The 26,228-nt window shown below is 41.0% G+C and overlaps 1 protein-coding gene across 6 annotated transcripts in view; it reads left to right on the top strand.

Moving 5' to 3' along the window:
- lsp1a (lymphocyte specific protein 1 a) overlaps positions 1-26,228 on the top strand; it is a 335,791-nt gene that overhangs the window by 142,504 nt on the left and 167,059 nt on the right. For 2 of the 6 annotated variants that reach the window (XM_087996600.1, XM_043705979.2), the window contains exon 1: positions 1,821-2,138. The exons of the other annotated variants lie outside the window; for them this stretch is intronic. Coding sequence is in view for 1 of the 2 variants with exons in the window: in XM_043705979.2 (XP_043561914.2) it covers positions 2,080-2,138 (59 nt within the window). In the remaining variant the exon portion in view is untranslated. Of the gene's footprint in view, positions 1-1,820; positions 2,139-26,228 lie in introns of those variants that run through there. 6 annotated transcript variants of the gene reach the window in all.

A 26,228-nucleotide genomic window follows, 5' to 3' on the forward strand; every position in this document is an offset into this window, starting at 1 on the left:
TCTAATCTAATCTAACTTCCCTCTGGGCAACTAGGGATGGGCTAGAAATGTTGACCTAACCAGCAATGCCCCTCAATGAATAAAACAAAATCATTTGTCTGAACCAGCCTGCATTGAACCAGGAAACCAGTGGAGAAATAATACAAGATAAAAGGTGAAAATCTTCCGGGGAAATTTGTGTTGATTCAACCATATTTACATAATGGGACAAGGATCAATATTCCTGTTTTTCAAAGGAATTTAAAGATTTCCCTGCTCTGTCTCACTTGTCCTAGTGGTGTAATTTAAAAATAATAAATACTGCTTTTTTAAAAAAGAATTTATAAAAACAGGGTTAGCCTGCAGAAAAGGAGAGAAACATGACTCCAGATTATACCATGTCTGAGTCAGTGATTCTGCAGGCTGATAAATCTAACATTCTTACTGAAGTCACCGATTGGAGAGACAGGCGCTAGTCTGGTTGATTGGTGACGCTGCATTGTAATCTTTGCTGGACTTCACAAACACACCTCCCCCATCCAGTGTAGCCTATATCTAATGAACCCTTGCTATCCTGACTGCAGGCATCAGGGCAAAGAGTAGAGTTGCAGGAGGCCCCATCAGTTGTATATGGCATCCAGGTTGGGAAGGTGTCATTGATCTGGAAAACCTCATTATACATTGTAAATCTGCACCCTCCCCACCCCCAGCTCTTGTTTGCTAAGGGGTAATCCTACATGTCAACAACAAAGAATTATCTTTATCTTTCAGTTTGAATAACTGTCAACCTGCCACTGTAACTATATTATCCAGTGTTGTTGGACTACTAGGAAAGGTTACGGCACTTTAGCACGTGTGCAGCTTTTAGAGGAGAAAACATTGTGTGTTACTTTTCCAAAGGAAGGAAAGCTGGAAATAGTTTATCTGACAGAGCTGAGGTGTCGCAAGAGTCTCTCCTCATAACTTCGAGGCAGGTAGAGCTGCCAACTTCACCAGATTGTTAAAAGTCAGATTTATTATTTAAAAAGAACAAAAAAATCACAGTCCCATTTAAATACTTAAGTCTCTGCAGGGGCTTTAGTGCTTCTGTTGTTGAATCATGTGCGACTGACGTCAATCTTCCAGCTCCCCATGTTTTTATTGGCAAAAGCTGAGCCCTTAGTCCAACAGCAGAGTGTGGGTCTACGGTTTTGCCATCAGAATAAGAGAAACTGTGTTGGGCCTACAAAAGCAGGGCACTGATATCAGTCTCCTGCAAGCCAAACTATGCACTCTCTAAATAGTACCTGGTTTCTTTTCAGGAGCAAAGTAAGTTTAAATTGCAACCAAGACGAATGAACATCATGCAAAACAAGCGAGCACCACAGCATGAGACCATTTGGCCTGGTCTGTGCTGGGTATTTGAAAGAACTATACAATTAGACCACCCTGCAGTCTTTCACCATAGCCCTGCAAATATCTCCTTTCTGAGAATATATTCATTTCCCCTTCAAATGTTACAGTTGAATTTGCTTCCACTGCTTTTTCAAAAGATGCATACGAGAGCATAATAAGAAATTGCACAAGAAAATTCTTATCTTCTCGCCTCGCCCCGATTTGATTGAGAGCTGATAGCTTTAAAAGTAAGCAATCGTTACAGTAACACAAGGTTAATTTTGAGGGAGTGAAATTAGAGCTGGTTTTCTTTGTCTCCAATATTAGGTGGAATGTGGTATACCGCCTGGGAGTTTTTTTTCCCTCTCTCTCCCTTTCCTTTAAGAAGGTCACATGGCCTGTGTGGATTTGGGTGAAGGGAGGGGAATGATACAATCTGTGTTAGCAGTACTGAATGAGAAACACATGCAGCATGAGGGAGTGAAGAAACTGAGCTTGTCTGATTGTGGGGTTGTACAGAAAGAGAGAGGGAGAGCTGGAGGATTAACACTACAGATTGCACAAGAAATCAAACAGGAAAACTTCACCCGCCAAGAGGATTTTTCAGTGAATATATATAAAGAGCTGCAGAGGTTTGGGACAAGAGGAGATACATCCAGTTCTGAGCAAGAATTAGGGAGAACCCTTTTCCTTTGTTTTGTGTTTGTATGATTTACTCTGAAGGACATGACTAGTGCAGTCTTTAGGAGAGGATCCAGCAAAGAGGGTTTGAAAAACCTCTTGCGGTAAGTGAAAAATACTCCGGAGGGATTCATTGCTTTCTGTTCTTGAAAGAATTGTGAATGGAGCATAAGCTATATACTTAACATAGGACAAATCATAAATCAGAAAATTTACTTCTAAGCCTAGAAACTTATTTTCTTTGTGCTTAAGATTGCATTCAGAATTGCTACCAATATCAGTGAATCTGACGTGATCAACCGATACGTGGTCTATGTTTTTATATTCGTACATGGAATTAAAACTGCTTGAAATGATCAGTATTTTTAAAGAGGGTTGTATCTAACTCTTAAGGCTTTTGACTTTTCCTGTTGCTTGGCAGCTGAACAGTGCCGAGTCAAAGGCTCTTTGAGCCCATGGTTATTTTAATTCAGCTTTTCAACTGCAGGGCTTTTACTGGGACTAATTGATCTCCATCACTTATACTTTAAACAGTTTTCAAAGTGCTCAATTGTAGAAGGCCACCAGTGTCTTCAGTGTGGTTGCATATTTTCATTATTCATTTTGTAAATTGTTGAAATGTATCATGATCACATGGGATCACCAGAACTGAAGTAAAAGCATCCCTCTGTGAAACAAGTGTTCTCCTATCTCTTTTAATAGAAAATCCGTTCTTATTGGCTACAGCCCTAGTTTTTTTAAAACCTAGAACTGAATATTGAATGAAGGATATTTAACTTTTACTTTTCTGACTTGCTCCTCCATGAGTACTGCATGAGATGGTATTTGTTTTTGAAAATTGGGTTTTGTGAATACTTAGAATTGTGTTCCATATTGGAACCTAATTAACTAACTAGGTTTGGGCAGTAAAATGTGGCTGTGATTTTTGGGAACAAGTTACAAGCCAGAATCTAATTCTGAGGAAGAGATGCTTTATATGCCAAGAAATGGACATCTGGGAATAGGAGTGAAAGAATGAAATCTAATCAATGGTGCGTAGATGGTTTTTATATAGGATAATGATAATTTTGGTCATTAACAGGGTGGGATCTAATCAAGCATTGAGATGAAATTAAGTGTGAATACAGTTACTTTTCTCTCCAAGTATTTGGCTTGTGTCAAAGACTGTCATTTTTAGCTGGCATATTTTGAACTGTAGATTTGTAATGTCATTGATCCATTATGTTTAATAGAACGTCACCTCAAGAACTGTGGGTGGGACAATGGCTCAGTGGTTAGCACTGCAGCTTCACCACAATAGGGACCCAGGTTTGATTCCACCCTCTGGTGACTGTCCATGTGGAGTTTATGCATTATCCCTGTATCTGTGGGTTTCCTCTAGGTGCTCCAGTTTCCTCCCACAGACCAACGATATAGATTGGCCATGCTAAATTGCTCATAGCGTCCAGGGATGTGCAGGCTAGGTGGATTAGCCACAGGAAATGTAGGGTTACAGGGATGTGCGGGGGGGGAAGGTCTAGGTGGGATGCTCTTTGGAGGGTTGGTATAGACGCAGGCCAAGTGGCCTACTCTCTCTCTGTGGATTTGATGATTCAACATGATTCTTGAGAAAATGTACATCACAGAGTAAGAAGGTTCTTTATCATTCTAGTTCTCTGCATAAGTGGACCACAGATGATACTTCGTCATTCAAAGTTTGATCTCTCCACTATGTGGAGTTGATGGATTTTAGCTTCAGTTGCAACTGAGAGGAACAGTTGCATTTTATTCTGAATCTTATTCCACGTAGGAAGGGTGGACATATTTCTATTAATTTGTGAAAGACTGACTGTGCTTTAAAACTAAATCTCATGTCACAAACATGACTGGTGTGGAAAATAGACAACTGTTATGTTAGTGCAGAGGGAACTTTTCTGAGATTGTAACTGAGGCACAGTATTCGACTAGGTAGAATGCAACATAACAGGAGGAACTTTGGTGTTCTTCTAATAATGCCAGATGTGACTTGTAAAATAAAGAAAAGGCCAGTTGTGGAACAAAACAGTTTATGCTAATGAAACTGTTTGTGAACCTGAAGAGTACATTGTAATTCAACCAATTAACAAAACATAAGTGGGTTTTACAAGGATCCAAATTGAAGGAGTCCTTAAGATGTCGAAGCAAATGTTGACCCACATATTGTTATCAGAGGGAAAGAATGCTTTCAAATTGATGAGTTCAGGCAAAGCTCCAGACATAGATGAAGAATAACAACAAACATCTAAAAGCTCTTGGAAAAGTAGCATTTGAGGTGATAACAGAAATTTTGTGATCAGATGTATACCAGAGAATGCATTCAAATGGCTAAAGACATTCATTATTCATTGTCACCTAGGAACCTAAAGCAATGGCATGCAGTCATTAAAAGTCTGTAACTTAATGAAAAATAAAAATTGTAACAAATATAACACATTTGAAGCAAAGATAGTGAAATGAATTTAGATCTGGAATAGAAATAAGGGAGGGAATATTTAACCCAAGAACAATTTGTCAATAAATACCTAGAAGCAAAAAAATGGATTTTTAAACTGAAAGTGTTTGTTTAGCACCAAAAGTTACTGATGTGTTGCTCAAGTAATGTTTGACAATAAGGATGTGAGATGTATCCAAAATATATATTGGACTAAACAGAGGCTACAAGAGGGAAAATCTTATGTTCAAAGTGAGGAGAAGAATGTGACAAACTAAGAGTCATCAAAATTATTCAATCTGTACGTACAACAAATATTCAAAGATTTAGATATACTTCCAGGATAATATTGGAGGCAAGAATGTAACAAATTGTCAGTATACTGGCAATAATATGCTATTGGCAGAGTCAGGAGAAGCCCACAAAAATAGCACAAATCAAGTAAAACCTAAAATGTTTTTTAATATGGATTATGAACACCAAAATTGACAGGCATACAAAAGTATATTGGAAGGAATGTATGAGAGAAGGTTGAAGAGTAGATAAGTTTGACTATTTAGGCAAAATGTTGACAGAAAAAGGCAGATGTAATGAAGAAGAATCAAGAAAGCCAGAAATAATTTTGTGAAAAGGAAGAACATGCAAACAACAAGAAAACTCAAGCCAAAGTACTAAGGGTATTTTAAAACTTGGAATTCCAAAATATTTTAAAAAGAGGACTGCCATTCTCATTAAAATGGCTGCAGATGAAACTTCGGTACTGTCTAAGTTCCATGGCATATTGTATCTGTAGGGTGTCAGAGAAACAGCAAGAAATGTAACAGGAAGTGATCTGATTATCATCTTCACCCTGGCCTTTGAAGACTGGGGTTAAAAACAAGTACAACTATGATCATGATATGACAGTGGGAAAAATGTGCAAATTGAGATTCATTTGTACTAGTCTGGGCTTGAGCCATGTGCTGTGAAGGCCACCATTGAAGCACTCACTAGGCATTCCTGTGTTACAGTTAGAGATTCTCTGATGCTAAGTGTTACTAGTTCACCACTGTCAAAAGGATTACAACAAACTGCAAATGCCAAGTTACAATGCAACTACCAGTAATCCACTATCTACTCTTTGCAGATTGATCAGTGAGGCTGATCCTTTTTTTTTATTTTGGCTTCCCTAAACGATATTGTTTAATTCATTCATAGAGTTCGGGTTTCACTGGCTGGGCTAGCACTTCCTTCCATCTGTAATGACTGTTCGCAATATGGTGGTGAACTGCTGCAATCTGTTTGTTGAAGGCACCTCCTTCATCTGATTTTGGCCCAACATGTGTGTTACATGATTCTACTTTTTTGCATTTAGTGATTGTATAAACTCATTGCTAACTCAAAGACTAGTTAATCGGGTCCTTTTTTAAAACAACAATTTGTTTGATCTGAGAGAAGGGAGGGATCTTTTTAAAGTTAACCTGGTTACAACCAAGAGTGTGAGTGAATAAAGGGGAGTTGGTTCACTTGTTCTCTGAGGAACACGGCTGCAATATGGATGACAAAGTCCTTAGAAATGTAAACGCAAAAATGCCTGTTAAAAATGTGCTCTGTATATACAGACTGTAAGACAAATGAAGACTTGCATGAAATTGCAAGAAAAATAACTCTTACAGTGGAAGCTTCCAGAGGAGCTCATTTGTAAAGGGTAAAGTGAGGGGCAGCAGACTGAGCAATTGTCCAGGATGTAGTTGGATGAAATATGTCAGTGGTCACAAATCTACAGTGAATGTATGAGGATCAAACAAGACACCCTATTAGCCATGACAGCAGATCTCCTGACATCTTCAAGCCGCAAGCAACAATTTAAGTAAACTGACACTTATTCGCAAGTTAACATTTGAGATGCCAATGGTGACTCTCTCTTGTGTGATTGGGTCAAATTATCTGGGCAAATGAATGAGCTTAACCTTGCATATAACCAGTATGGTCTTCTGCCTCCTCTCGTGGGTGTCAGTGGATGGCAGAAGTGGGAAACATCCCATTTTCATTGAGGTCTTGTATTCCAGCCTGGAGCAGCAGTCTCCTATTGTGATGGCCTAGGCCTGGCAGGGTGGTCTCAGCTCAGCAGTCTCCAGGTTTGACGATCTTCTCCTGGTATGCAGGTTCTGAGTATTCCAGTATTCATCGTCTTAATCGACTTCCCTTGAATTGAAATGGGTTGTACAAAGTTAAAAATCTCACAACACCAGGTTGTAGTCCAACAGGTTTAATTGGAAACCCCAGCTTTCAGAGCGCTGCTCCTTCATCATTTCAAATCATGAACTGCCTTATTTTTTTTCTAATCTATGATATCAGTCATTAATGCTGAGGTATGGTGACTTTGTAAAATGTTTTAAATTTGTTTTATAAAAATACACATGACAATAAATTGCTATTCCATTCTATTTTCATCAATCATGTCCTTCACCATTATGAAATAGTTTTCCAATAGGCACTGTGGTATTATGAAGTGTTCTGTTATTTCGGGCTTTCATGAGAGGAAAATACAAAGTTATTTTCATACCTAATTATCACTAATATAGTCAAATAAATTTCATTTTGTGACACCTTTTTAATATAGAAAAGCCCCAAAGAGTTTGAGGTGTAAACGAAGTGTGATATTTGGCTTGTTGGCATCACCTGCTATTTCACAGTATTGAATAAATGCTAATCTGACTCTTTATTTTTAGAGCTCTTGACACATGGATTTCATGGGAATAATAGGACAAAGGGCTCGGGGGTAATGAATGGAAAAGAAAATGGTAATTGCTATCCAATGAAAGACTTGCTCCCCTACAGTTATCAAAGAAAGCCTGAAGTAAACAACACTTTTCAATTCTATCCATTTAAGGAAACTGTAATATTCTGATGTGCCAAGCCTTAAAGTCTAGCTGCAGAATGAGATTTTTTTTGATAAATCTGCATTAAGACATAATATATTGAAATGAAGTTGATCCTAACTTTGCAAGACCTTCCTTATTCAACTTTGTTTGTTCAAACTAAGCTAGGTATTAAAGATATTGGATTGTATCAAAAGGTTAAAGTAATTAATTGTGTATGGATCTGAAAGGTTTAATACCGTATTGATTTGTCATAAGCATCACCCACCATGCTGGTGTCACGAGGACTGGTGGGGAGAGCAAATAAGGATTGTGAAGGAGTCGGACAAGACAAGTTCTCCGAACGGTCCCTGTAATAATTGTAGAGTCCCTACAGTGTGAAAGCAAGCCATTCAGTCCATTGATTCCATACCAACTCTCAAAATATCCCACCCAGACCCACCCCACTACCCTATCCCTGTAATGCTGCATTTCCCATGGCTAATGCACATAGCCTGTACATCTTCAGATGCTCTCAATTCAGCATGGCCAATCCACCTCACTTGTACATCTTTGGACTGAGAGGAAACCAGAGCATTTGGAGAAAACCCACAGACATGGGGAGAATGTGTAAGCTCCACCCAAGGGTGGAAACCAACCTGGGACCTGGTGCTGTGAGGCAGCAGTACTAACCACTGTGCCATCCTAAGCTGTCTACTACATCCTTGTGACCTGTAGCCAATTGCAAAGCTGCAACTACAGTCTTGTTTACTACAAATGATTCTAGTTAGGCCAGAAAATGGCTATCCTTGGGCTTTGGAAACCCATATAGAAATTTGTAATCATCCCAAACAGTAGTTAAAGATTTGATTTATTTAGTGTTGGACAAATTAAAGGCATGAGCAATTATGGTCTAATTCAGGAAACATTTTTGGAGTCTCCATTCAGGTTGTGAAAGGCAGGAGATTCTTCACAAAAGCTGTGCAAAATGGGAATCCCCCATTTTGGCTGCAGCTCGCGGGAAAACGTTTCTGTACAGCAGAAAAGCACAGGAGAACTGCATTACTACAAAATTAAAAATCTTTTTAAAGGGGATAAAATATATAAGCATGTAAGGAAACCATAGCATCAAATAATATTTGTCAACAAGATATTTCGGCTGGATTTCAGCTAGAACACAAAATTGGACATCCTGAAGAAAACAATTCTTGACATATAGAATCATTTCTAAATTGGATACCAAACCACATGACTAACAAGGGAATATGCTTTTGTATACAACTATGAATACCATAGATGACTTTTCTTGGTGAGATAGAACATTTCAAAATGGTATTGAAAGCCAATTCAATCTCAGCTAAACAAAATGCTTAGAGCAGCCTCCCAGGACAATCCACAAATGATTTATTTAGTGATCTCTACTGGAGATCATGGTAAGTTTTTAATTCAGAAATCATACAAGATCCTATTGTGATTTTATATATGGCTATAATTTTGAAAGGTTTAATGACTTCATTAGATTCTGGCCAATCTGATGTCATACTGTTCCTTGACTGAAGAATCAAGAAGCCCAATGTCTGACTCCAGATCCATTGAAGTCTGACATTTCATTCCAGACTCATAATAACTATGTGACTAATATATAGCTATCATTTTATAAACTATATTGCTTTAAGATAAATATCTCTCGTCAAGGCGCATCCTCTTACCACTTTTAATTGGACAAATTCTTAAGCACAGTAGTGCTCCACCAAGAGCTGTTTCCATTTTAAAAAATATATATTTATTTCCCCTTTTTTTTTTTAAGGAGTAGAGTAGTGGATAGTTGCCAACCACAAACTGCCAGTGGTTCCTAACCCTAGAAAAAAATTTCATTCACATGGTAAATGAGGCAGACGTGTGGAAGTTACACGGATGAATGAGGAGGAGGAAAGCTAGACCTAGTCAAATAAATAGCCGGGATACATTTTAATCCTTGAGGTACAGACACGCAAAGGATACATGGGATGTGTGTAGGTTTTTTATTCAAACCAAGCTGAAAGTCTAATAAGCAATGCTATGCACAGTGGGTATGGCAGACATCTTGCATACAGTCTTCACAAATGCTGTGGAGCAAAGCTGAGGTTAAGAGGGGTGGAGATTGTCAAGTTCTGAGGAGTAATGATTATTAACATTTACACGACCCATGGCTACAGAAAATATGCCACTGTCATCAAAGACCCATCGCACCCCGGTAATGCTTTCTTACAACCTCTTCCATCAGGCAGAAGATACAGAAGCTTGAACATCTGCACCAGCAGGTTCAAGAACAGCTGCACCCCATCTGTTATTAGACTGATGAATGGACTGTCTAACTTCAAATCTAGCGCAAGCCTTGTGCAATGTAACCTGTAGGACTCTAAGTTTTATTTTTCGCTTTTTTACTATGATCTGCCTGTACTGCTTGTTAACAAAGCTTTTCATTGTATTTAGGCACATGTGGCAATAAATAAATCATTTTGAAAATCAAATCCAATATCAGTTACAAACCGTGCCCATTTATTAAAACAAAACTTGTTTGTTATTGAACAATAGATCACTTTTGGGAAATATTGTAGGAAGACACAGCCATAGGAGAGCAAAAGAACTATCCACACGTAGGCAAATGAAGTGACACGGTCTCTGCAGAAGACAAATCCAGTGTTTTCCTTGGGAAAATGGGTGACCTAGACATAATGTTTTTGCAAGCTATATCAGTGAGCTCAAACTGGAAAAAGTGCCACAACACTATCAGGTAGTGATCTGGGGTGGGGTGGGGTGGGGGTAGGAAAAGTGTTTTCAGCTGACAGAAGTGTAATGACATGATCTGGGCACTGAAGCACTTAATGCCAAAGGTGTGTGACCTCTGACATTGGGGAGACAAGGTGATGGAAGATGTTAAATTGCAAAACTTCAAAAATAACCAGTTGGAGATTTTAGAGATTTTGTAAACTTATGATAAAATAACTAACCCTTTGGAATTTTTTTCAATTATGTTGGAATAAAAATTTGTCTTATACCATCAACAAGATTTGTGAGCTGTTACTTGCTTAGCAGAAATGTTTTCAACAGCTATCAACACTAGAAGAATTCAGACTCCAAGAGTCAGAAACACTTGTGAGGAAGCATGGGCAAAGAGGCAGCCAATAAATACTGTACTCCACTTGAGATAATTAAAGATTTGCAATTGAATTGAGTCAGATTACAACGTAGCTTAGTGAACAACTAGTGATGACAGATTCAAGACTGATATTAAAGGCAGAGCTAAAGTGGAAGAGACTGGTTGCAGCAAAATATCTGCCATCCTTTATCTCCCAGGGGAGAATTCCCCTACAACAATAGAGACCTCCCACAGGAATGAATCTTCAAGCAACACAACAAAGGAAATTCAAAAGGTTGATTTTTATAAATAGTTAATGACTGAGGGCAAATGAAAGTCTGATCAATAGGTTGCAGTAAAATATCTACACACCTACAGGTAGATTGAGAACGAAGACTTGTTGACAGATATGTGACACATACAACATTGTTCAAGCCACCACTAAAACCAACAATAGCCAAAGCTTCAGGATGCTGTGAAGAAAAGATTGCCTGCTTGAGCTGGGATGACACCCTTGAAAGAAATCCAACAGTTTTGAGTCTTCCCATTCAGAAAAAACTAAAGACCACGGTGGAAGGAAGGCAGTTCATGTCAATTACCCAACAAACTACCGTTAGTCCAAGCCTGAGGAAAGCACACTTTGGCTGGGGAGGGAATGACAAAACCTCCAGCTTCTGTCTGAGTCTGTAAAGTCAAAGACTTCTATGGATGAGATGGGCTAGTGCTAAATATAATTAAATGCATTACAGTAATGGAAAAAAGCTTGGAGAGGGATTGTTGTACATGACTCTGAAAGAGTTAATACACTTGGAATGTTGCAAGGACCACCCATTGTGATGAAGTCACGAGGACTGATGGGGAAAGTAGGGATATTGAAGGAGTCAGACCCAAAGATCAAAACATCCTAACACTCTAGTAATGTATACATGACCTTGTACCCCATAAGTAGTTGTAGAGAAGCTATAAATTATACATCTTGTTTTATTATAACAGACTACTCTACTCTACTCTAATTAGGCCAGAAGGTGGCTATCCTCACCCACACTAAACTACTCAGCCCTAGAGAAACATATACTGATAAGACATTGGCAGCTCATATGCAATGCTATCTCAGCATAAAGATGTTGAGATCCAGGTAAACCAATTTAAACATTTACTTTTGCTGACCAGAATGGCACTGAGCATTTCAAGCCATGAGGTTTTCAAATCTAATCCCGCGTGTATACTGAATTAACTAATCTCCTATTGCAATTGGTCTCAGTGCCATGAGCTCGTAATGGAAAGCTCGACTACTATCCAGTGACTGAAAATGTGTTGCTGGAAAAGCGCAGCAGGTCAGGCAGCATCCAAGGAACAGGAGAATCAACGTTTCGGGCACATTTTCAGCTTTGATCTCCAGCATCTGCAGTCCTCACTTTCTCCTCGAAGATACTATCCAGTGACTCCTTGCCTGCAACTCCAAGTGAAGTTGCCTGATGAAGAGGCAATTATGCTATAATGAAAAGTGATGTAGTTATAAAACTAAGATGTCAAAGCATACCCAGTGAACCATAACCTGATGAGAATAAATAAATTGTGAGGGGGAGAAAATGAATTTGCAGTCCTTTTTTTTAAATTCATCACCATCAGTTCAACAATTCTTTATAAGAATACGTCAATTAAAACATAGTCTGGTAGAAAATGAAGGAACAAATTGCAAAGGTTAGAGTGAAAGAAAGAGAAATTCATTACCTACCAACTCTCAAAAGAGTAATAAAGTGCAACATCATGTCCCTGACAAAACAACAAAAACAGTAACACTACCATTATTAATTCCAGTCCAGTTGCTGGGTGAGCTTTGAGAATACAAAACATTACTTGTAATTTGAACATTTTTGTGATTGTGGATGTGATGTACTCCACTTTTGTAGAGCAGCATTAAAATTCCTTTACATCATCCGGTAAAATAAATGTGTTCCAAATTACTGAGTCACATCAGGCACAAATATAACCTTCTATCAATCAGAGTTTGGTAACAAAAGCCAGAGATCTCTACAAGCAATAAAGTAAAATGTGCTATAATTTAAGAATATACTTTGAGATACAATTCTGATGTGACTATTAACCTGTCACCTTTGGAAAGATATCTCCTCAGGAGACATTACGTGGCTCAGTGGTTAGACCTGCTGCCTCACAGCGCCAGGGACTCTGGTTCAAATTCACCCTCTGGCAACTGTCTGTGTGGAGTTAGTACATTTGTCCCGTGTCTGCGTTGGTTTCCACTGGTGCTCCGGTTTCCTCCCACAGTGTAAATATATGCAGATTAGGTGAATTGGCCATGCTAAATTGCCCATAGTGTCCTGGGATTTGCAGGCTAGTGGGGTCACAGGGATAGGATAGGGTGGGTCTGGATGGGATGCTCTTCAGAAGGTCATTGTGGGCTTGATGGGCTGAATGGCCTGCTTTCATGCTGTGGGCATTCTATAATTCTAAATGCAGGTAATCATTTTTAAGACAGTGAGGGAGAAAGAGTTCAGTACATACCGGAAGATAAAACAAATATGGTTTAAAATTCTTAAGAGTCCTTGAATTGCAGGCATTCAATCCGAATTAAATTTGTACAGTTTTGAAGATGTTGGGAAAGCATCCATTCACCAAATTGCTCTCACACTTGCACTGACTTTGGAAGGTTGAAAGAAACTGGGAGGGAGAGAGAGCAGTCCTTTCCTTTCAGCTTTTTTTTAAATCCTTTTTTTCCTTTTCTCTGTTCTGCCAAGCAAGCTACTGAAATATGATTTGTTTGTGCATTGGTAAGTCTAAATTTGTTGTCTTTTCAAGCTGAATACTCCACAGGCAACTTTTCATCTCCTCTATGTGAACTTATTATGCAAGTATGAATTAAACAGATGATGTAAACTTTGTGATGGCTAACATAGTTGTTCACTCTCTTTGGATGAAGTTATAATTTCAGTGTTCAGTTGTTGTGTTGCCGTAGTCTTACCGGACCATAGGGTCTGCTCCCTCATTAGAGAAAAGCAACTGGTGGTGATTTAATATGAGGGTCACCAGACCTTGGGTGAGGGAAGAGGTTGAGAAGGAGAGTTCTTCATGGTAACCTCAAACCGATGATGGGAATTGAACCCACGCTGTTGTATCACACTGTTCTGTAAATCAATGATCCAGCCACCTCCCAGGACTATCCTTAACCTGTGGTCAGGAGATCCCAATATTCATGACTGTTCTCCATACAAATCGCTTTTGGAGGTCTTGGATTTTAAAATCAGACAATGGAAGTTGTTAATCCACATTTACTATTATCATAACATATCATGATAGATATTATTATCTCCTTTTCATATGTATTCTCATTATACTACGTTCCTGGACCATTGAATGAGCTTGTGTACAATGCTCAGGTACTGTTTGTATTAAAGACCAACATGTTTTAATCAGATAGTGTCTTTTAGTGAATTGATGGTTCTTCAACAATTAATATTTCCTCTGATGTGCATCTCTGTGAACAGTTTAATCCAGTACCAAGACCTGCAGTACAGATGTGTTCAGGGTTAACCTAGTCGAAAAACAAACCTGCATCTCTTTTTCCAGGTCTGCTTTGCAAAGGAACTGTGCAGAAGATGGTGGTCTCTTCCCCACTGCAGTTCCCCCTCCTCCCCCCTCCCCCAAGTGCAGAATTCAGTCAGACTGTAACTCTGGGCATGATGAAGGATTTGATGGGAGGGCCCATCTCAACCCACTCCACCTGCATCTCGATACTTGTTTGAACTTTCTAGTATTGCGGCATTCCTTGAAATGACTTGACATTCTGCTCAGGAATCCGTATGACCAGATATGTCATCACCTTTTCCTTCAAGGCGGATGGATAAAAGATATTTTATTTCATGCATAAATTGTTCCGAGAGAGTGGCATGGCATGGTCAAACTGAAAGAAACATTGCATGGCAATGTGGCTGGAACCCTGCTACACTATGACTGCGTATTGAGGGGTTACTCAGAGCTTGATGTAGCCACACACACAGTGGATCATCAAGGTGGGGTGATTTACACATGTCTTTCTCCCTCTCTCCACCTCCACACTTTGAAATTTGCTCATCTTCTTTCTGTAGATATGGGCCATTTCTTGTTTCCAGATAAAGTGGAAGTTGGATCAGGAAATCCTCCTCTGGATTTGGATATGGTCTAGATTTGTACAGCAGTACCAAAAGCACCTGACACCTGATGCCCAGATCCTTAACTGTGAAGGAGGGGGAGCATTGCTCCCAGAAGCCATGTCTTTTGTTTTACCTTGTAAATTGAATCTTTCTTGTTGTTTTGGTGCATGCCCTGGTCCTCTGAACCTTTTAATCCCAGGATCTTAAAGTAAATCTACCTGACAGTTAAGGAGACAAAGAACTAGTCATTGCAGTTAGCAAAAGAGCATGTTTTCTCTGCATTTCATGTTTTATATTAGTTCCTGAGGTCACTTTGAGCTAGTTGCAGATGCACATTGGTCTGTGAACTAACAACTAACCTGAGCAAAAGATTGACATTGCCCTGTGAACAAGGACTGGAGATTTTGCAATAAATGCTGTAAGTAGACATGTCATGGGTTACTGAACCAATTGCGTTGAAGGTATGTGTGTGGGCCTCACTTTTTTAATAAGTATGTCATTACAGATACTTTTGCATTAGTAATGTTTTGTAATAATGTGACAGTGGCAGCATGACTCTGAAGTTGGACCCAATTTAATATACAGCCACTAATGACAAAGCAAGCCAGCATGTATTCCTGGGTTGGAGAGTAAGTAGAGCATAATTCCTGCACGTAATGCAGCTAGTTTCTAAGATGCTCAGCTGGACTTCTGTGGTTGATTGGACACTTTGTAAATGTTGGTATTGAAGCTTTTCATTTTGCTGTGAAACTGCATGTTGCTTGCCACACCTTTTGCTTCAATAGCCACTGAAAGGGAAAATCTCTATAAATTCATGAGTATTAGGCTGAAGATCCCTTTCTTTGTCAGCAACTGTATAATTCCAGTCTTCTTCAGTTGGGCTTTGGATTCCTCAGCATTAGTCAATTATTACCTCATTGCGGGATCTTACTGTGTGTAGTTAGCAGCCACATTTCCTATAATACAGTAGTGTTTAGACTTTTAGGAAGCCCTCAGGTCATGAAAGAGACTACCTAAATGTAAGCATTTCTTTTTGTTTAATGGATGACTACAGTCTGAACTACTGTAGTTGCATTTGTGTATGGGAAAAGGGAGGTGAAGGAAATCTAAGTTTCGCCAGTTTTGATGAATTTGCTGTTGTGACTAAGATTTGCTTGGAAGCTTGGCTACATTCAGTTTTGTGTCATTGCTATCAATGGTGCCAGAGATTACATCATCACCATTGAAGTGCTTCTTCTTTATGCTTTTCTCCCTCTAACATTGAGATAGATATGTGATTCACAAAGACTGTCAAACAAATCCCAGCATGTCCTGCACGGCAGCAGCATTGTTTCCAGGGCATTAGTTCAAAAGGTCAAGAAAAACGTCAAGGAAATTAGATTGATATTTTTTAAAAAGAGAACATTTAAGCTGACTCATTGAAAATTCAAAGATAATGCCAAAGTTGTTGCAGACAAATTGCTCATTATGACAAATGGTTCAAATGCTAGAGGAAAATTGGCAAAAACGAGTAATTTGGGGATAAAAGGAGATGCCAGGACATTTTTTTTAAAATTCGTGGAATAAATGACCAGTGGAGGCTGTTGAAAAGGACGGGCTAAAGATGTTTTAGGCATCTGGATATAATTATCGAGAGAAGAATGATGAGAAACTAATTATGCGGAGTTGAGAGAAATAAGATAGCACCTCCACAGGAATTCTCTTTTTTTTTCATGGTAACTACTTTGGAAGACTTCCAGAATCACTGGATAAACAACAAATATAGTAGTAGTGCCATTATTCAGGGGTTTCCCTGGGTGTCCCACTGAAAATACAGGAGAATTCCATGAAAATTCAACCTCAGCAAATCAAGTTGGTGTAATGAACTTTTCAGTATTCCTATCTTCAAAAAGCTAATTTAAATGCTGCAAATCAAGTACAGTTATTTTCTCGAGGTCAGTTCAAAGTAGTCTCGTTTTTATGTTTAGAGAGAAGGTCATCAACAGCTTTGAACAGATTTTTAGCTTAATCATGGACAACTAATAGATTGATGGTGATGTTCATGTTTTCAAGGTTGTGGACTAACAGGATGCCTCTGAGTTGCCACAAGGCATCAAATACTATCCAGTTTTAATATTGTGGAAAATATCTCATTAGTAAAACATTAGAAATTAAATACAAAGTTAACAAAAACAGAACAATGTAGAAATCTGCTATCCTCATTGGGCCTTTGAGGACCTGAAGACCCCATGTGTACTATTGTTTATCATTTTTCCTACATAGCTGAATTATGGAATGCAAGCTAATAAGTCCTGGAGTAAATTCCTGCTAGAATGAACTTCAGTATTCTCAGGTTGTGCAAGATGATGTCACTATCACTTTGAGCAAGTAGATCAACTAAACGATGTTGTAAATGTGTTAGAACAACACTCCCAAAGTGTCTTGTCACACAATAATAAGCATTATGTCACTGTAGACTTTTGGAGTCTGTTTTCTAGGCAATTTTCTTCAAGCAACATGCACCAGCTGAATTTGATTCAAACACAAATGTACCCTCCAGTTCTGAAGGGTCACTGGGCATGAAACGTTAACTGTTTTCACTCAGACTGAATGTCAGACCGACTGAGTTTTTCCAGCAATTTGTTTATGTTTGTTACAAACATTATTTTCACACTCTTTCTTGTTATCTCTCACGCACAGTTGTGCACATGAAGATAAATGGAGTAATGCAGAGATGCCCTTTTGAACAAATGAACAACGCATCTGCCCTGCAATTACACAGAACTGCAAACATTTGTTACATGTGTTCATCACCCGCAAGTGGCACGGTGGCTCAGTGGTTAGCACTGCTGCCTCAACAGGGTCCCAGGTTCGATTCCAACTTTGGGCGACTCTCTGTGTGGAGTTTGCACATTCTCCCCGTGTCTGCGTGGGTTTCCTCTGGGTGCTCCAGTTTCCTCCCACAGTCCAAAGATGTGCAAGTCAGGTGAAGTGGCCATGCTAAATTACCCGTAGTGTTAGCTGCATTTGTCAGAGGGAGGTGGGTTCCTCCTCAGAGGGTCGATGTGGACTGGTTGGGCCAAAAAGGCCTGTTTCCATACTGTAGGGAATCAAATCTAATCTAATCTAATCTAAATGAGATACTTTTCAGAGTCTTGGGACCAATTTGATGGGCTGAATGGCTGCTTCCACAATGCAGGGATTGTATGTAGTTAGTTTCCACATGGTCCTTGTGATCCAGTTTCATGAATACGTTAGGAGTTATTTCAAGGGTGACCTATTGTTGTTCTTGAAATGAAATAAAATAATTACTGTAGAACTATTTGGGTTACTTTCTGATGTTAATCTTAAGCAGTCAGAAACCAGTTTTGTAGTCTTGTTGCCCTCATGGCATTGTTAAATGTTAATGTTTTCCCTGTCAAAGTTAATCAATACAACTTCACTGTCCTTTTAAACCTAAAGGCAAAAAATTGGGAAGTTACAGTAATTGATAACAAAACACAAGATTGACATTACCCATAATTTAAAGGTGACCAACTGAATTATGGTTATTGGCAAGTAAAAATGCCAGGTTTAAAACTTTCAGGAAGGAAGAGGAGGAGGTGGGACAGCATTTGGGAGTTAGAGAGTCATACAGTGTGGAAACAAACCCTTCAGTCCAACTGATCTGTACTGACTGTACATCTTAATCTGATCTAGTCCCATTCGCAATCCCTCTGAACCCTTCCTATTCAAATACCCATCCAGATGCGTTTTGAATGTTGTACTGTACCTACCTCCTTCACCACCCCTGGCAGCTCCTTCCATACATGCATGGAGAATGTTACCCTTGAAGTCTTTTTAAATCTTTCCACTCTCACCTCAAACCTATTTCCTCTAGTTTTGGACTTCCCACCCTAGGAAAAAGACCTTGGCTATTTACCTTATCCATGTCTCTGATGATTTTATAAATGAAAGCTGAGAGGTGACCTGAGACAAAGTTCCAGAAAAAAGGGTCCAACCTATTCAGCCTCTCCCTATAGCTTAAACCCTGCAGTCCCAGCAACATTTTCATTAACCTATTCTACATTCTCTCAAGTTTAACAAGATACTTCCTATAGAAGAGCACCAGAATTGTATGCAGTTTCTTAAAAGTGGCCTCGGCAACGTCCTGTACAGCTGCAATGTGACTTCCCAACTCCTACACTCAATGCACTGACCAATGGAGGCAACTATGCCAAATGCTGCCTTCAACACACTGTCTACCCACGACCACTTTCAAGGAACTATGCACTTATATCTCTAGGTCACTTTATTTGGCAATATTCCCCTGGGCCCTACCATTAACTCTTAAGTAATAAAAGCAAATTACTGCGTTTGCTGGAATCTGAAGCCAAAAGAGAGAATGCTGGAAAATCTCAGCAGGTTTGGCAGCATCTGTAAGGAGAGAAAAGAGCTGACATTTCAAGTCTACTGGCCCTTTGTCAAAGCTAAAAAAAAAAGGGAGAAATAGGGAGGTATTTATACTGCTCCTCGGATGCTGCCTGGCCTGCTGTGTTTTTCCAGCACCACACTTTTCAACTCTGGTCTCCAGCATCTGCAGTCCTCCCTTTCTCCTAGGTATTTATACTCGGCTGAGAGAAGGTGAGTCATGGCTCCAGAAGCAAAGGTAGCAATAAAGAGGTGATAATGACAGTGCATAGAGGGATTATAGGGAGATTAGGAGCTGTGAATGACCAAGGCTGTGACAAAATTTGGGGGGAATGGGGGGATGGGTGAAGCAGAGGCAAAATGGAAAACAGGGGAGAAGGGTAGCAAAGGGGAAAGAGGAGAGGAAAAGGGGAGCGAGAGAAAGAGAGACAATCAAGAAATAAGAGGTACAGAACAGTGAAAAAAAAATTTGAAAAATATATAAAATAAATGAAATAAAATTACGGAGCAGAATGAAAACAGGGTTCGAGATGGGATAATCATCTGAAGTTGTTGAATTCACTGTTGAGACCGGCAACCTCTCTCCATCCGAACTTTCTGCCCTTTGCTCCCTTAGGTTCACCCCCAACCTTGTGTACACATTCAGCTTCTGACAGAGCATATTGCAGCACTAAAGAAAGAACTAGATAACCTCAGGCTCATCCGAGAGAATGAGATCTTTTTGGACAGGACTTTCAGCGAGGTTATTACACCGAGCATACCAGAAGAGAGAAGTGCAAGAGACCTCAGGGGAAGTACCTGTCAGGAACAGGTTGGATCTCTTGGAAACCGCAGAGACAGACGTCACTACCAGTCCAAGAGACGGTCAGGTCTGCCAATCAGAAATTAGCGTGGAGGCAGAGCCGAGGAGTCAGACATCACATAGAGCCGTGGTAATAGGGGACTCCATAGTGAGAGGAACTGACAGGGGCTTCTGCAGCAACAGGCGGGATTTGAGGCTGGTGTGTTGACTTCCTGATGCCAGGATTAAGGACATTGCAGACAGAGTGCAGGAAATCCTCAAGGGCGAAGGTGAAGAGCCAGACGTGGTGGTGCATGTCGGCACAAATGACGTCAGGAAGAAGAGGAGGGACATTCTACAGTGGGACTTCAGAGAACTCGGAAGAAGGCTGAAAAGCAGAACATCCAGGGTGGTTATCTTCGGTTTGCTTCCAGTTCCTCAGGCTGGAGAGGACAGGAACAGGGAGATAATGGACTTGAATGTGTGGCTGGGGAACTGGTGCAGGATTTAAATTCTTGGATCACTGGGGTATGTTTAGCGGTAAGGATAAATTATACAAGAGGGACGGGTTACACCTTAATAGGTGGGGGACCAGCATTCTGGCAGGTAGGTTTGCTACTGCAACACAGCTGCGTTTAAACTAAATAGCGGGGGGGTGGAACAAACTGGAAGTTTAAGAATGAAGTTAAAGGGAAAGTTAGAACAAGAGAAGTCAAGAAAGAATTTGGAATCAATGGAGCAGAAAATTCAAAAAAGGATCATGCCGTAAGCTCAAGTGAAATAGGGATTGATAGGAAGGGTGAGGGGAGTAACAAAATAAAAATATTATACAAGAATGCACAAAGCATTAGAAATAAAGTGGATGAGCTTGAGGCTCATTTGGAAATTGGCAGTTACGATGTTGTGGGGATAACTGAGATATGGCTTCAAGTGGACAAGGCCTGGGAAATGAATATTCAAGGCTATATGTTCTATCGTAAGGACAGACTGACTGGTAGAGGGGGTGGGGTGGCCCTGTTGGTAAGGCATGATATTCAGTTCCTTGCGTGGGGGGGACCTAAAATCAGGGGATGTAGAGTCAGTATGGATAGAACTGAGAAATTCTAAGGGTAGAAAGACCCTAATGGGAGTAATCTACAGGCCCCCAAACAGTAGCCTGGATGTAGTGTATAAGTTGAATAAGGAGCTGAAATTGGCCTGTCGCAAAGATATTACTACAGTTGTTATGGGGATTTCAACATGCAGGTAGACTGGGAGAATCAGGATGGTATTAGACCCCAAGAAAGAGAGTTTGTGGAGTGCCTCCGAGATGGATTCTTGGAACAGCTTATGCTGGAGCCTACCAGAGAGAAAGCAATTCTGGATCTGGTGTTGTGCAATGAACTGGATTTGATCAGGGACCTCGAAGTAAAGAGCCATTAGGAGGTAGTGACCACAATACAATAAGCTTTAATCTGCAGTTTGAAAGGGAGAGGGTAGAATCAGAAGTGACAGTATTTCAGTTGAATAAAGGGGAACTATGGAGCTATGAGGGAGGGGCTGGCCAAAGTTCAATGGTGCAATACCCTAGCAGGGATGGCAGTGGAACAACAATGGCAGGTATTTCTGGGTATAATGCAGAAGATGCAGGATCAGTTCATTCCAAAAAGGAAGAAAGATCCTAAGGGGAGGCAGGGGTGGGCGTGGCTGACGAGGGAAGTTAAGGACCATATAAAGACAAAAGGGAAAAAGTATAACATAGCAAAGATGAGTGGGAAATTGGAGGACTGGGAAGGTTTTAAAGAACAACAGAGGATAACTAAAAAGGAAATACGCAAAGACAAAATAAGGTACGAAGGTAAACTGGCCAAAAATATAAAGGGGGATAGTAAAGGCTCTTTTAGGTATGTGAAAAGAAGAAAAATGGTTAAGACTAAAATTGGGCGCCTTGAAGACAGAGACGGGTGAATTTATTACGGGGAACAAAGAAATGGCAGAAGAGTTGAATTGGTACTTTGCTCGTGTCTTCCCCAGTGAAGACAGATCTAATCTCCCAGATGTAATAGTGGCTGAAGGACCTAAACTGAAGGGAATTCATATTAGGCAGGAAATGGTGTTGGAGAGACTGTAAGGTCTGAAGGCTGATAAGTCCCCAGGACCTGATGGTCTGTATCCCAGGGTACTGAAGGAGGTGGCTCTAGAAATCATGGATGCATTGATGATCATTTTCCAATGTTCTATAGATTCAGGATCAGTTCCTGTGGATTGGACGGTGGCTAATGTTGTCCCACTTTTTAAGAAAGGAGGGAGAGAGAAAACCAGAGTATTATAGACCAGTTAGTCTGACCTCAGTGGTGGGAAAAATGCTGGAGTCAATTATAAAGGATGAAATTACGACACATCTGGACAGCAGTAACAGGATAGGTCAGAGTCAGCATGGATTTATGAAGGGGAAATCATGCTTGACTAATCTTCTGGAATTATTTTGAGGATGTAACTGAAGATAGACAAGGGAGATCCAGTGGATGTAATATACCTGCACTTTCAGAAAGCCTTTGATAAAGTCCCACATGGGAGGTTAGTGAGCAAAATTAGGGCACATGGTATTAGGGGCAAAATACTGACATGGATTGAAAATTGGTTGGCTGACAGGAAACAAAGAGTAGTGATAAACGGCTCACTTTCGGAATGGCAGGCGGTGACCAGTGGTGTGCCCCAGGGATCAGTGCTGGGACCGCAGCTTTTTACAATGTACATCAATGATATAGATGAAGGTATTAAAAGTAATATTAGCAAATTTGCTGATGACTCAAAGCTGGGTGGCAGGGTGAAATGTGAGGAGGATGTTAGGAGAATACAGGGTGACCTGGACAGGCTAGCTGAGTGGACGATGCATGGCAGATGCAGTTTAATGTGGATAAATGTGTAGTTATCCACTGTGGTGGCAAGAACAGGAAGGCAGATTACTAGCTAAATGGAGTCAAGTTAGGTAAAGGGGCAGGACAACGAGATCGAGGTGTTCTTGTACATCAGTCAATAAAAGCAAGCATGCAGGTACACCAGGCAGTGAGAAAGCTAATAGCATGCTGGCCTTCATAACAAGAGGAATTGAGTATAGAAGCAAAGAGGTCCTTCTGCAGCTATACAGGGCCCTGGTGAGACCGCACCTGGAATATTTTGTGCAGCTTTGGTCTCCAAATTTGAGGAAAGACATTCTGGCTATTGAGGGAGTGCAGCGTAGGTTCACGAGGTCAATTCCCGGAATGGTGGGATTATCTTACGCTGAAAGATTGGAGCAACTGGGCTTGTATACACTTGAGTTTAGAAGGCTGAGAGGGGATCTGATTGAGACGTATAAGATTATTAAAGGATTGGACACTCTGGAGGCAGGAAGCATATTTCCGCTGATGGGTGAGTCCAAAACCAAAGGACACAGTTTAAAAATAAGGGGTAGGCCACTTAAAACAGAGTTGAGAGAAACTTCTTCACCCAGAGAGTGGTGGGTGTATGGAATGCTCTGCCCCAGAAGGCTGTGGAGGCCAAGTCTCTGGATACTTTCAAGAAAGAGTTGGATAGAGCTCTTAGGGATAGTGGGATCAAGGGTTATAGGGATAAGGCAGGAACAGGATACTGATTGAGGATGATCAGCCATGATCATTATGAATGGTGGTGCAGGCTCGAAGGGCAGAATGGCCTATTCCTGCACCTATTGTCTATTGTCATCAAACTTGCTGACAAAGGGGGTGCTGTTGCTGTCTGGCATCCTGACCTCTACCTCCCAGAGGCTGAGTGCCAACTCTCAGATTCCTCCTCCTACCTCCCCCTGGAGCATGACCACACCACTGAGCATCAAGCCATTGTCTCAAACACTGTAATGGACCTCATTTCCTCTGGATGCCTCCCCCCCAAGCTTCTAACCTCATACTCACCCAACCACGGACAGCCTGTTTCTACCTACTCCCCAAAATCCACAAGAAGGACTGTCCCGGCAGGCCCATTGTGTCAGCATGCTCCTGCCCCATTGAACTTATATCCTCCTACCTTGACTCCATCCTTACTCCTCTGGTTCACGCCCTCCCCACCTACATCCGGGATTCCTCTGATGCCCTGCGACACATTGACAGCTTTTAATTCGCAGGCCCTAACCACCTTCTATTCACCATGGATGTGCAATCTCTTTACACCTCCAACCCACACCAAGATGGCTTGAAAGCTCTTTGTTTCTTTCCAGAAAAGAGGCCCGAACAATCTCCATCCATCACCACTCTCCTCCGCCTGGCTGAATGTGTTCTCTCTCTCAACAACTTCTCCTTCAACTCATCCCATTTTCTCCAAATCAAAGGTGTAGTAATGGGTACCCGCATGGGTCCTAGCTATGCCTAACTTTTCATGGGGTATGTGGAACATTTCATGTTCCAAGCCTACCCAGGTCCCCTCCCACAACTGCTATATTGGTATATCGATGACTATTTCGGTGCAGCTTCATACTCTTGTCCTGACCTGGAAAAATTCATAAACTTTGCTTCCAGTTTCCATCCCTCCATCATCTTCACCTGGTACATCTCCGACTCTTACCTTCCTTTCCTTGACCTTTCTGTCTCCATTTCCGGCAATAGTCTATCCACGAATATTCATTACAAGCTCACTGACTCCCACAGCTGTCTGGACTACAGCTCTTCTCACCCTACGTCCTGTAAGGACTCTATCCCTTTCTCTCAGCTCCTTCGCCTCCGCCGCATTTATTCCACTGAGGCCACTTTCCAAGGTGGTGCTCTTAATATGTGCTCCTTCTTCTCCAACCGTGGCTTCCCATCTACAGTTGTTGACAGGGCTCTCAACAGCGTGTGGTCCATCTCCCAAACCCTCACCCCCTCGCTCCCCTCCCAGAACAAGGATAGGATCCCTCTTGTTCTCACCTTTCACCCCACCAGCCTTCACATGCAAAGAATAATCCTCCGCCATTTTCGCCAACTCCAACACGACGCCACCACTAAACACATCTTCCCTTCCCTCCCCCTGTCTGCATTCCGCAGAGATCGTTCCCTCCAGGACAACCTAGTCCACTCCTCCATCACACACGGCACCTTCCTATCACACACGGCACCTTCCCATGCAATCACAGAAGGTGCAACACCTGTCCCTTTAACTCTTCCATGCTCACCATCCAAGGCCCCAAACACTCATTTCAGATTAAGCAGCGTTTCACTTGTACCTCTTTCAATTTGGTCTATTGCATTCGTTGCAATATGTGGTCTCTTCTATATCGGAGACACAAAACGCCAACTGGGTGATTGCTTTGCTGAGCACCTTCGGTCTGTACACAATCAGGTCCCGGACCTTCCCGTGGCTTGCCACTTCAACACACAATCCTGCTCCCATGCCCACATGTTTGTCCTGGGCCTGCTGCAAAGTTCCAGTGAAGCTCAACGCAAACAGGAGAAACAGCATCTCATCTTCCGACTAGGCATGTTACAGCCTGCTGGTCTCAACATTGAATTCAACAACTTCAGGTGATTATCCCATCTTGACCCCTCTGTTTTCATTGTGCTCTGTAATTTTATTTCATTTATTTTATATTTTTTTCACTGTTCTGTACCTCTTATTTCTTGATTGTCTCTCTTTCTCTCGCTCCCCACTCTCTCATCACCCTTTTCCTCTCCTCTCCTCTTCCCCCTTTGCTACCCTTCTCCCCTGTTTTCCATTTTGCCTCTGCTTCACCCATTACCCCTCCATCCCCCACATATTTTGTCACATAGCACTGGCTTGACCCTTGGTCATTCCCAGCTCCGAATCTCCCTATAATCCCTCTATGCACTGTCATTATCACATCTTTACTGCTACCTTTGCTTCTGGAGCCATGACTCACCTTCTCTCAGCCTAGTATAAATACCTCCCTATTTCTCCCTTTTTTTTTTAGCTTTGACAAAGGGTCAGTAGACTTGAGACGTCAGCTCTTTTCTCTCCTTACAGATGCTGCCAGACCTGCTGAGATTTTCCAGCATTTTCTCTTTTGGTTTCATTAACTCTTAAGTCCTGCCCTGGATTGCCTTACCAAAATGCAACACCTCACATCTATTTAAATTAAACTCCATTTGCCACTCCATGGCCATTGGCCCATATGATCAAGTCCTGTTGTACTCATGAGATTTTATTTATTGTCCACTACACTACCACAGTTACATGACTCAAGCTCAGTAAATTTATACATGAAATGTGATGTGGCCGTTGCTGGCAAGGCCAGCATTAGATGCCATGCCTAATAACCTTTGAACTGAGTGGTCTTATTGACCAATTCAGAGGAAAGCTAGTAGTCAACCATGTGACTGATCACTTGGGCTAAACTGGGTAAAGATGGTAGATTTTCTCCCCTAAAGAACATTAGTGAACAAGCAGGACTTTTAATGATGATAGTTAATGGTTTCATTGTCACGGTTACTAAGACTAATTAGTCAATCTGGAATTAAATTCCACACACTCCAGTGGTAGGGTT

Source organism: Chiloscyllium plagiosum, unplaced genomic scaffold (genome assembly GCF_037043375.1).
Source record: "Chiloscyllium plagiosum isolate Xiang-an unplaced genomic scaffold, Cpla_swu_hap1 HiC_scaffold_18, whole genome shotgun sequence".
In the NCBI taxonomy this organism is placed as follows: Eukaryota; Metazoa; Chordata; class Chondrichthyes; order Orectolobiformes; family Hemiscylliidae; genus Chiloscyllium; species Chiloscyllium plagiosum.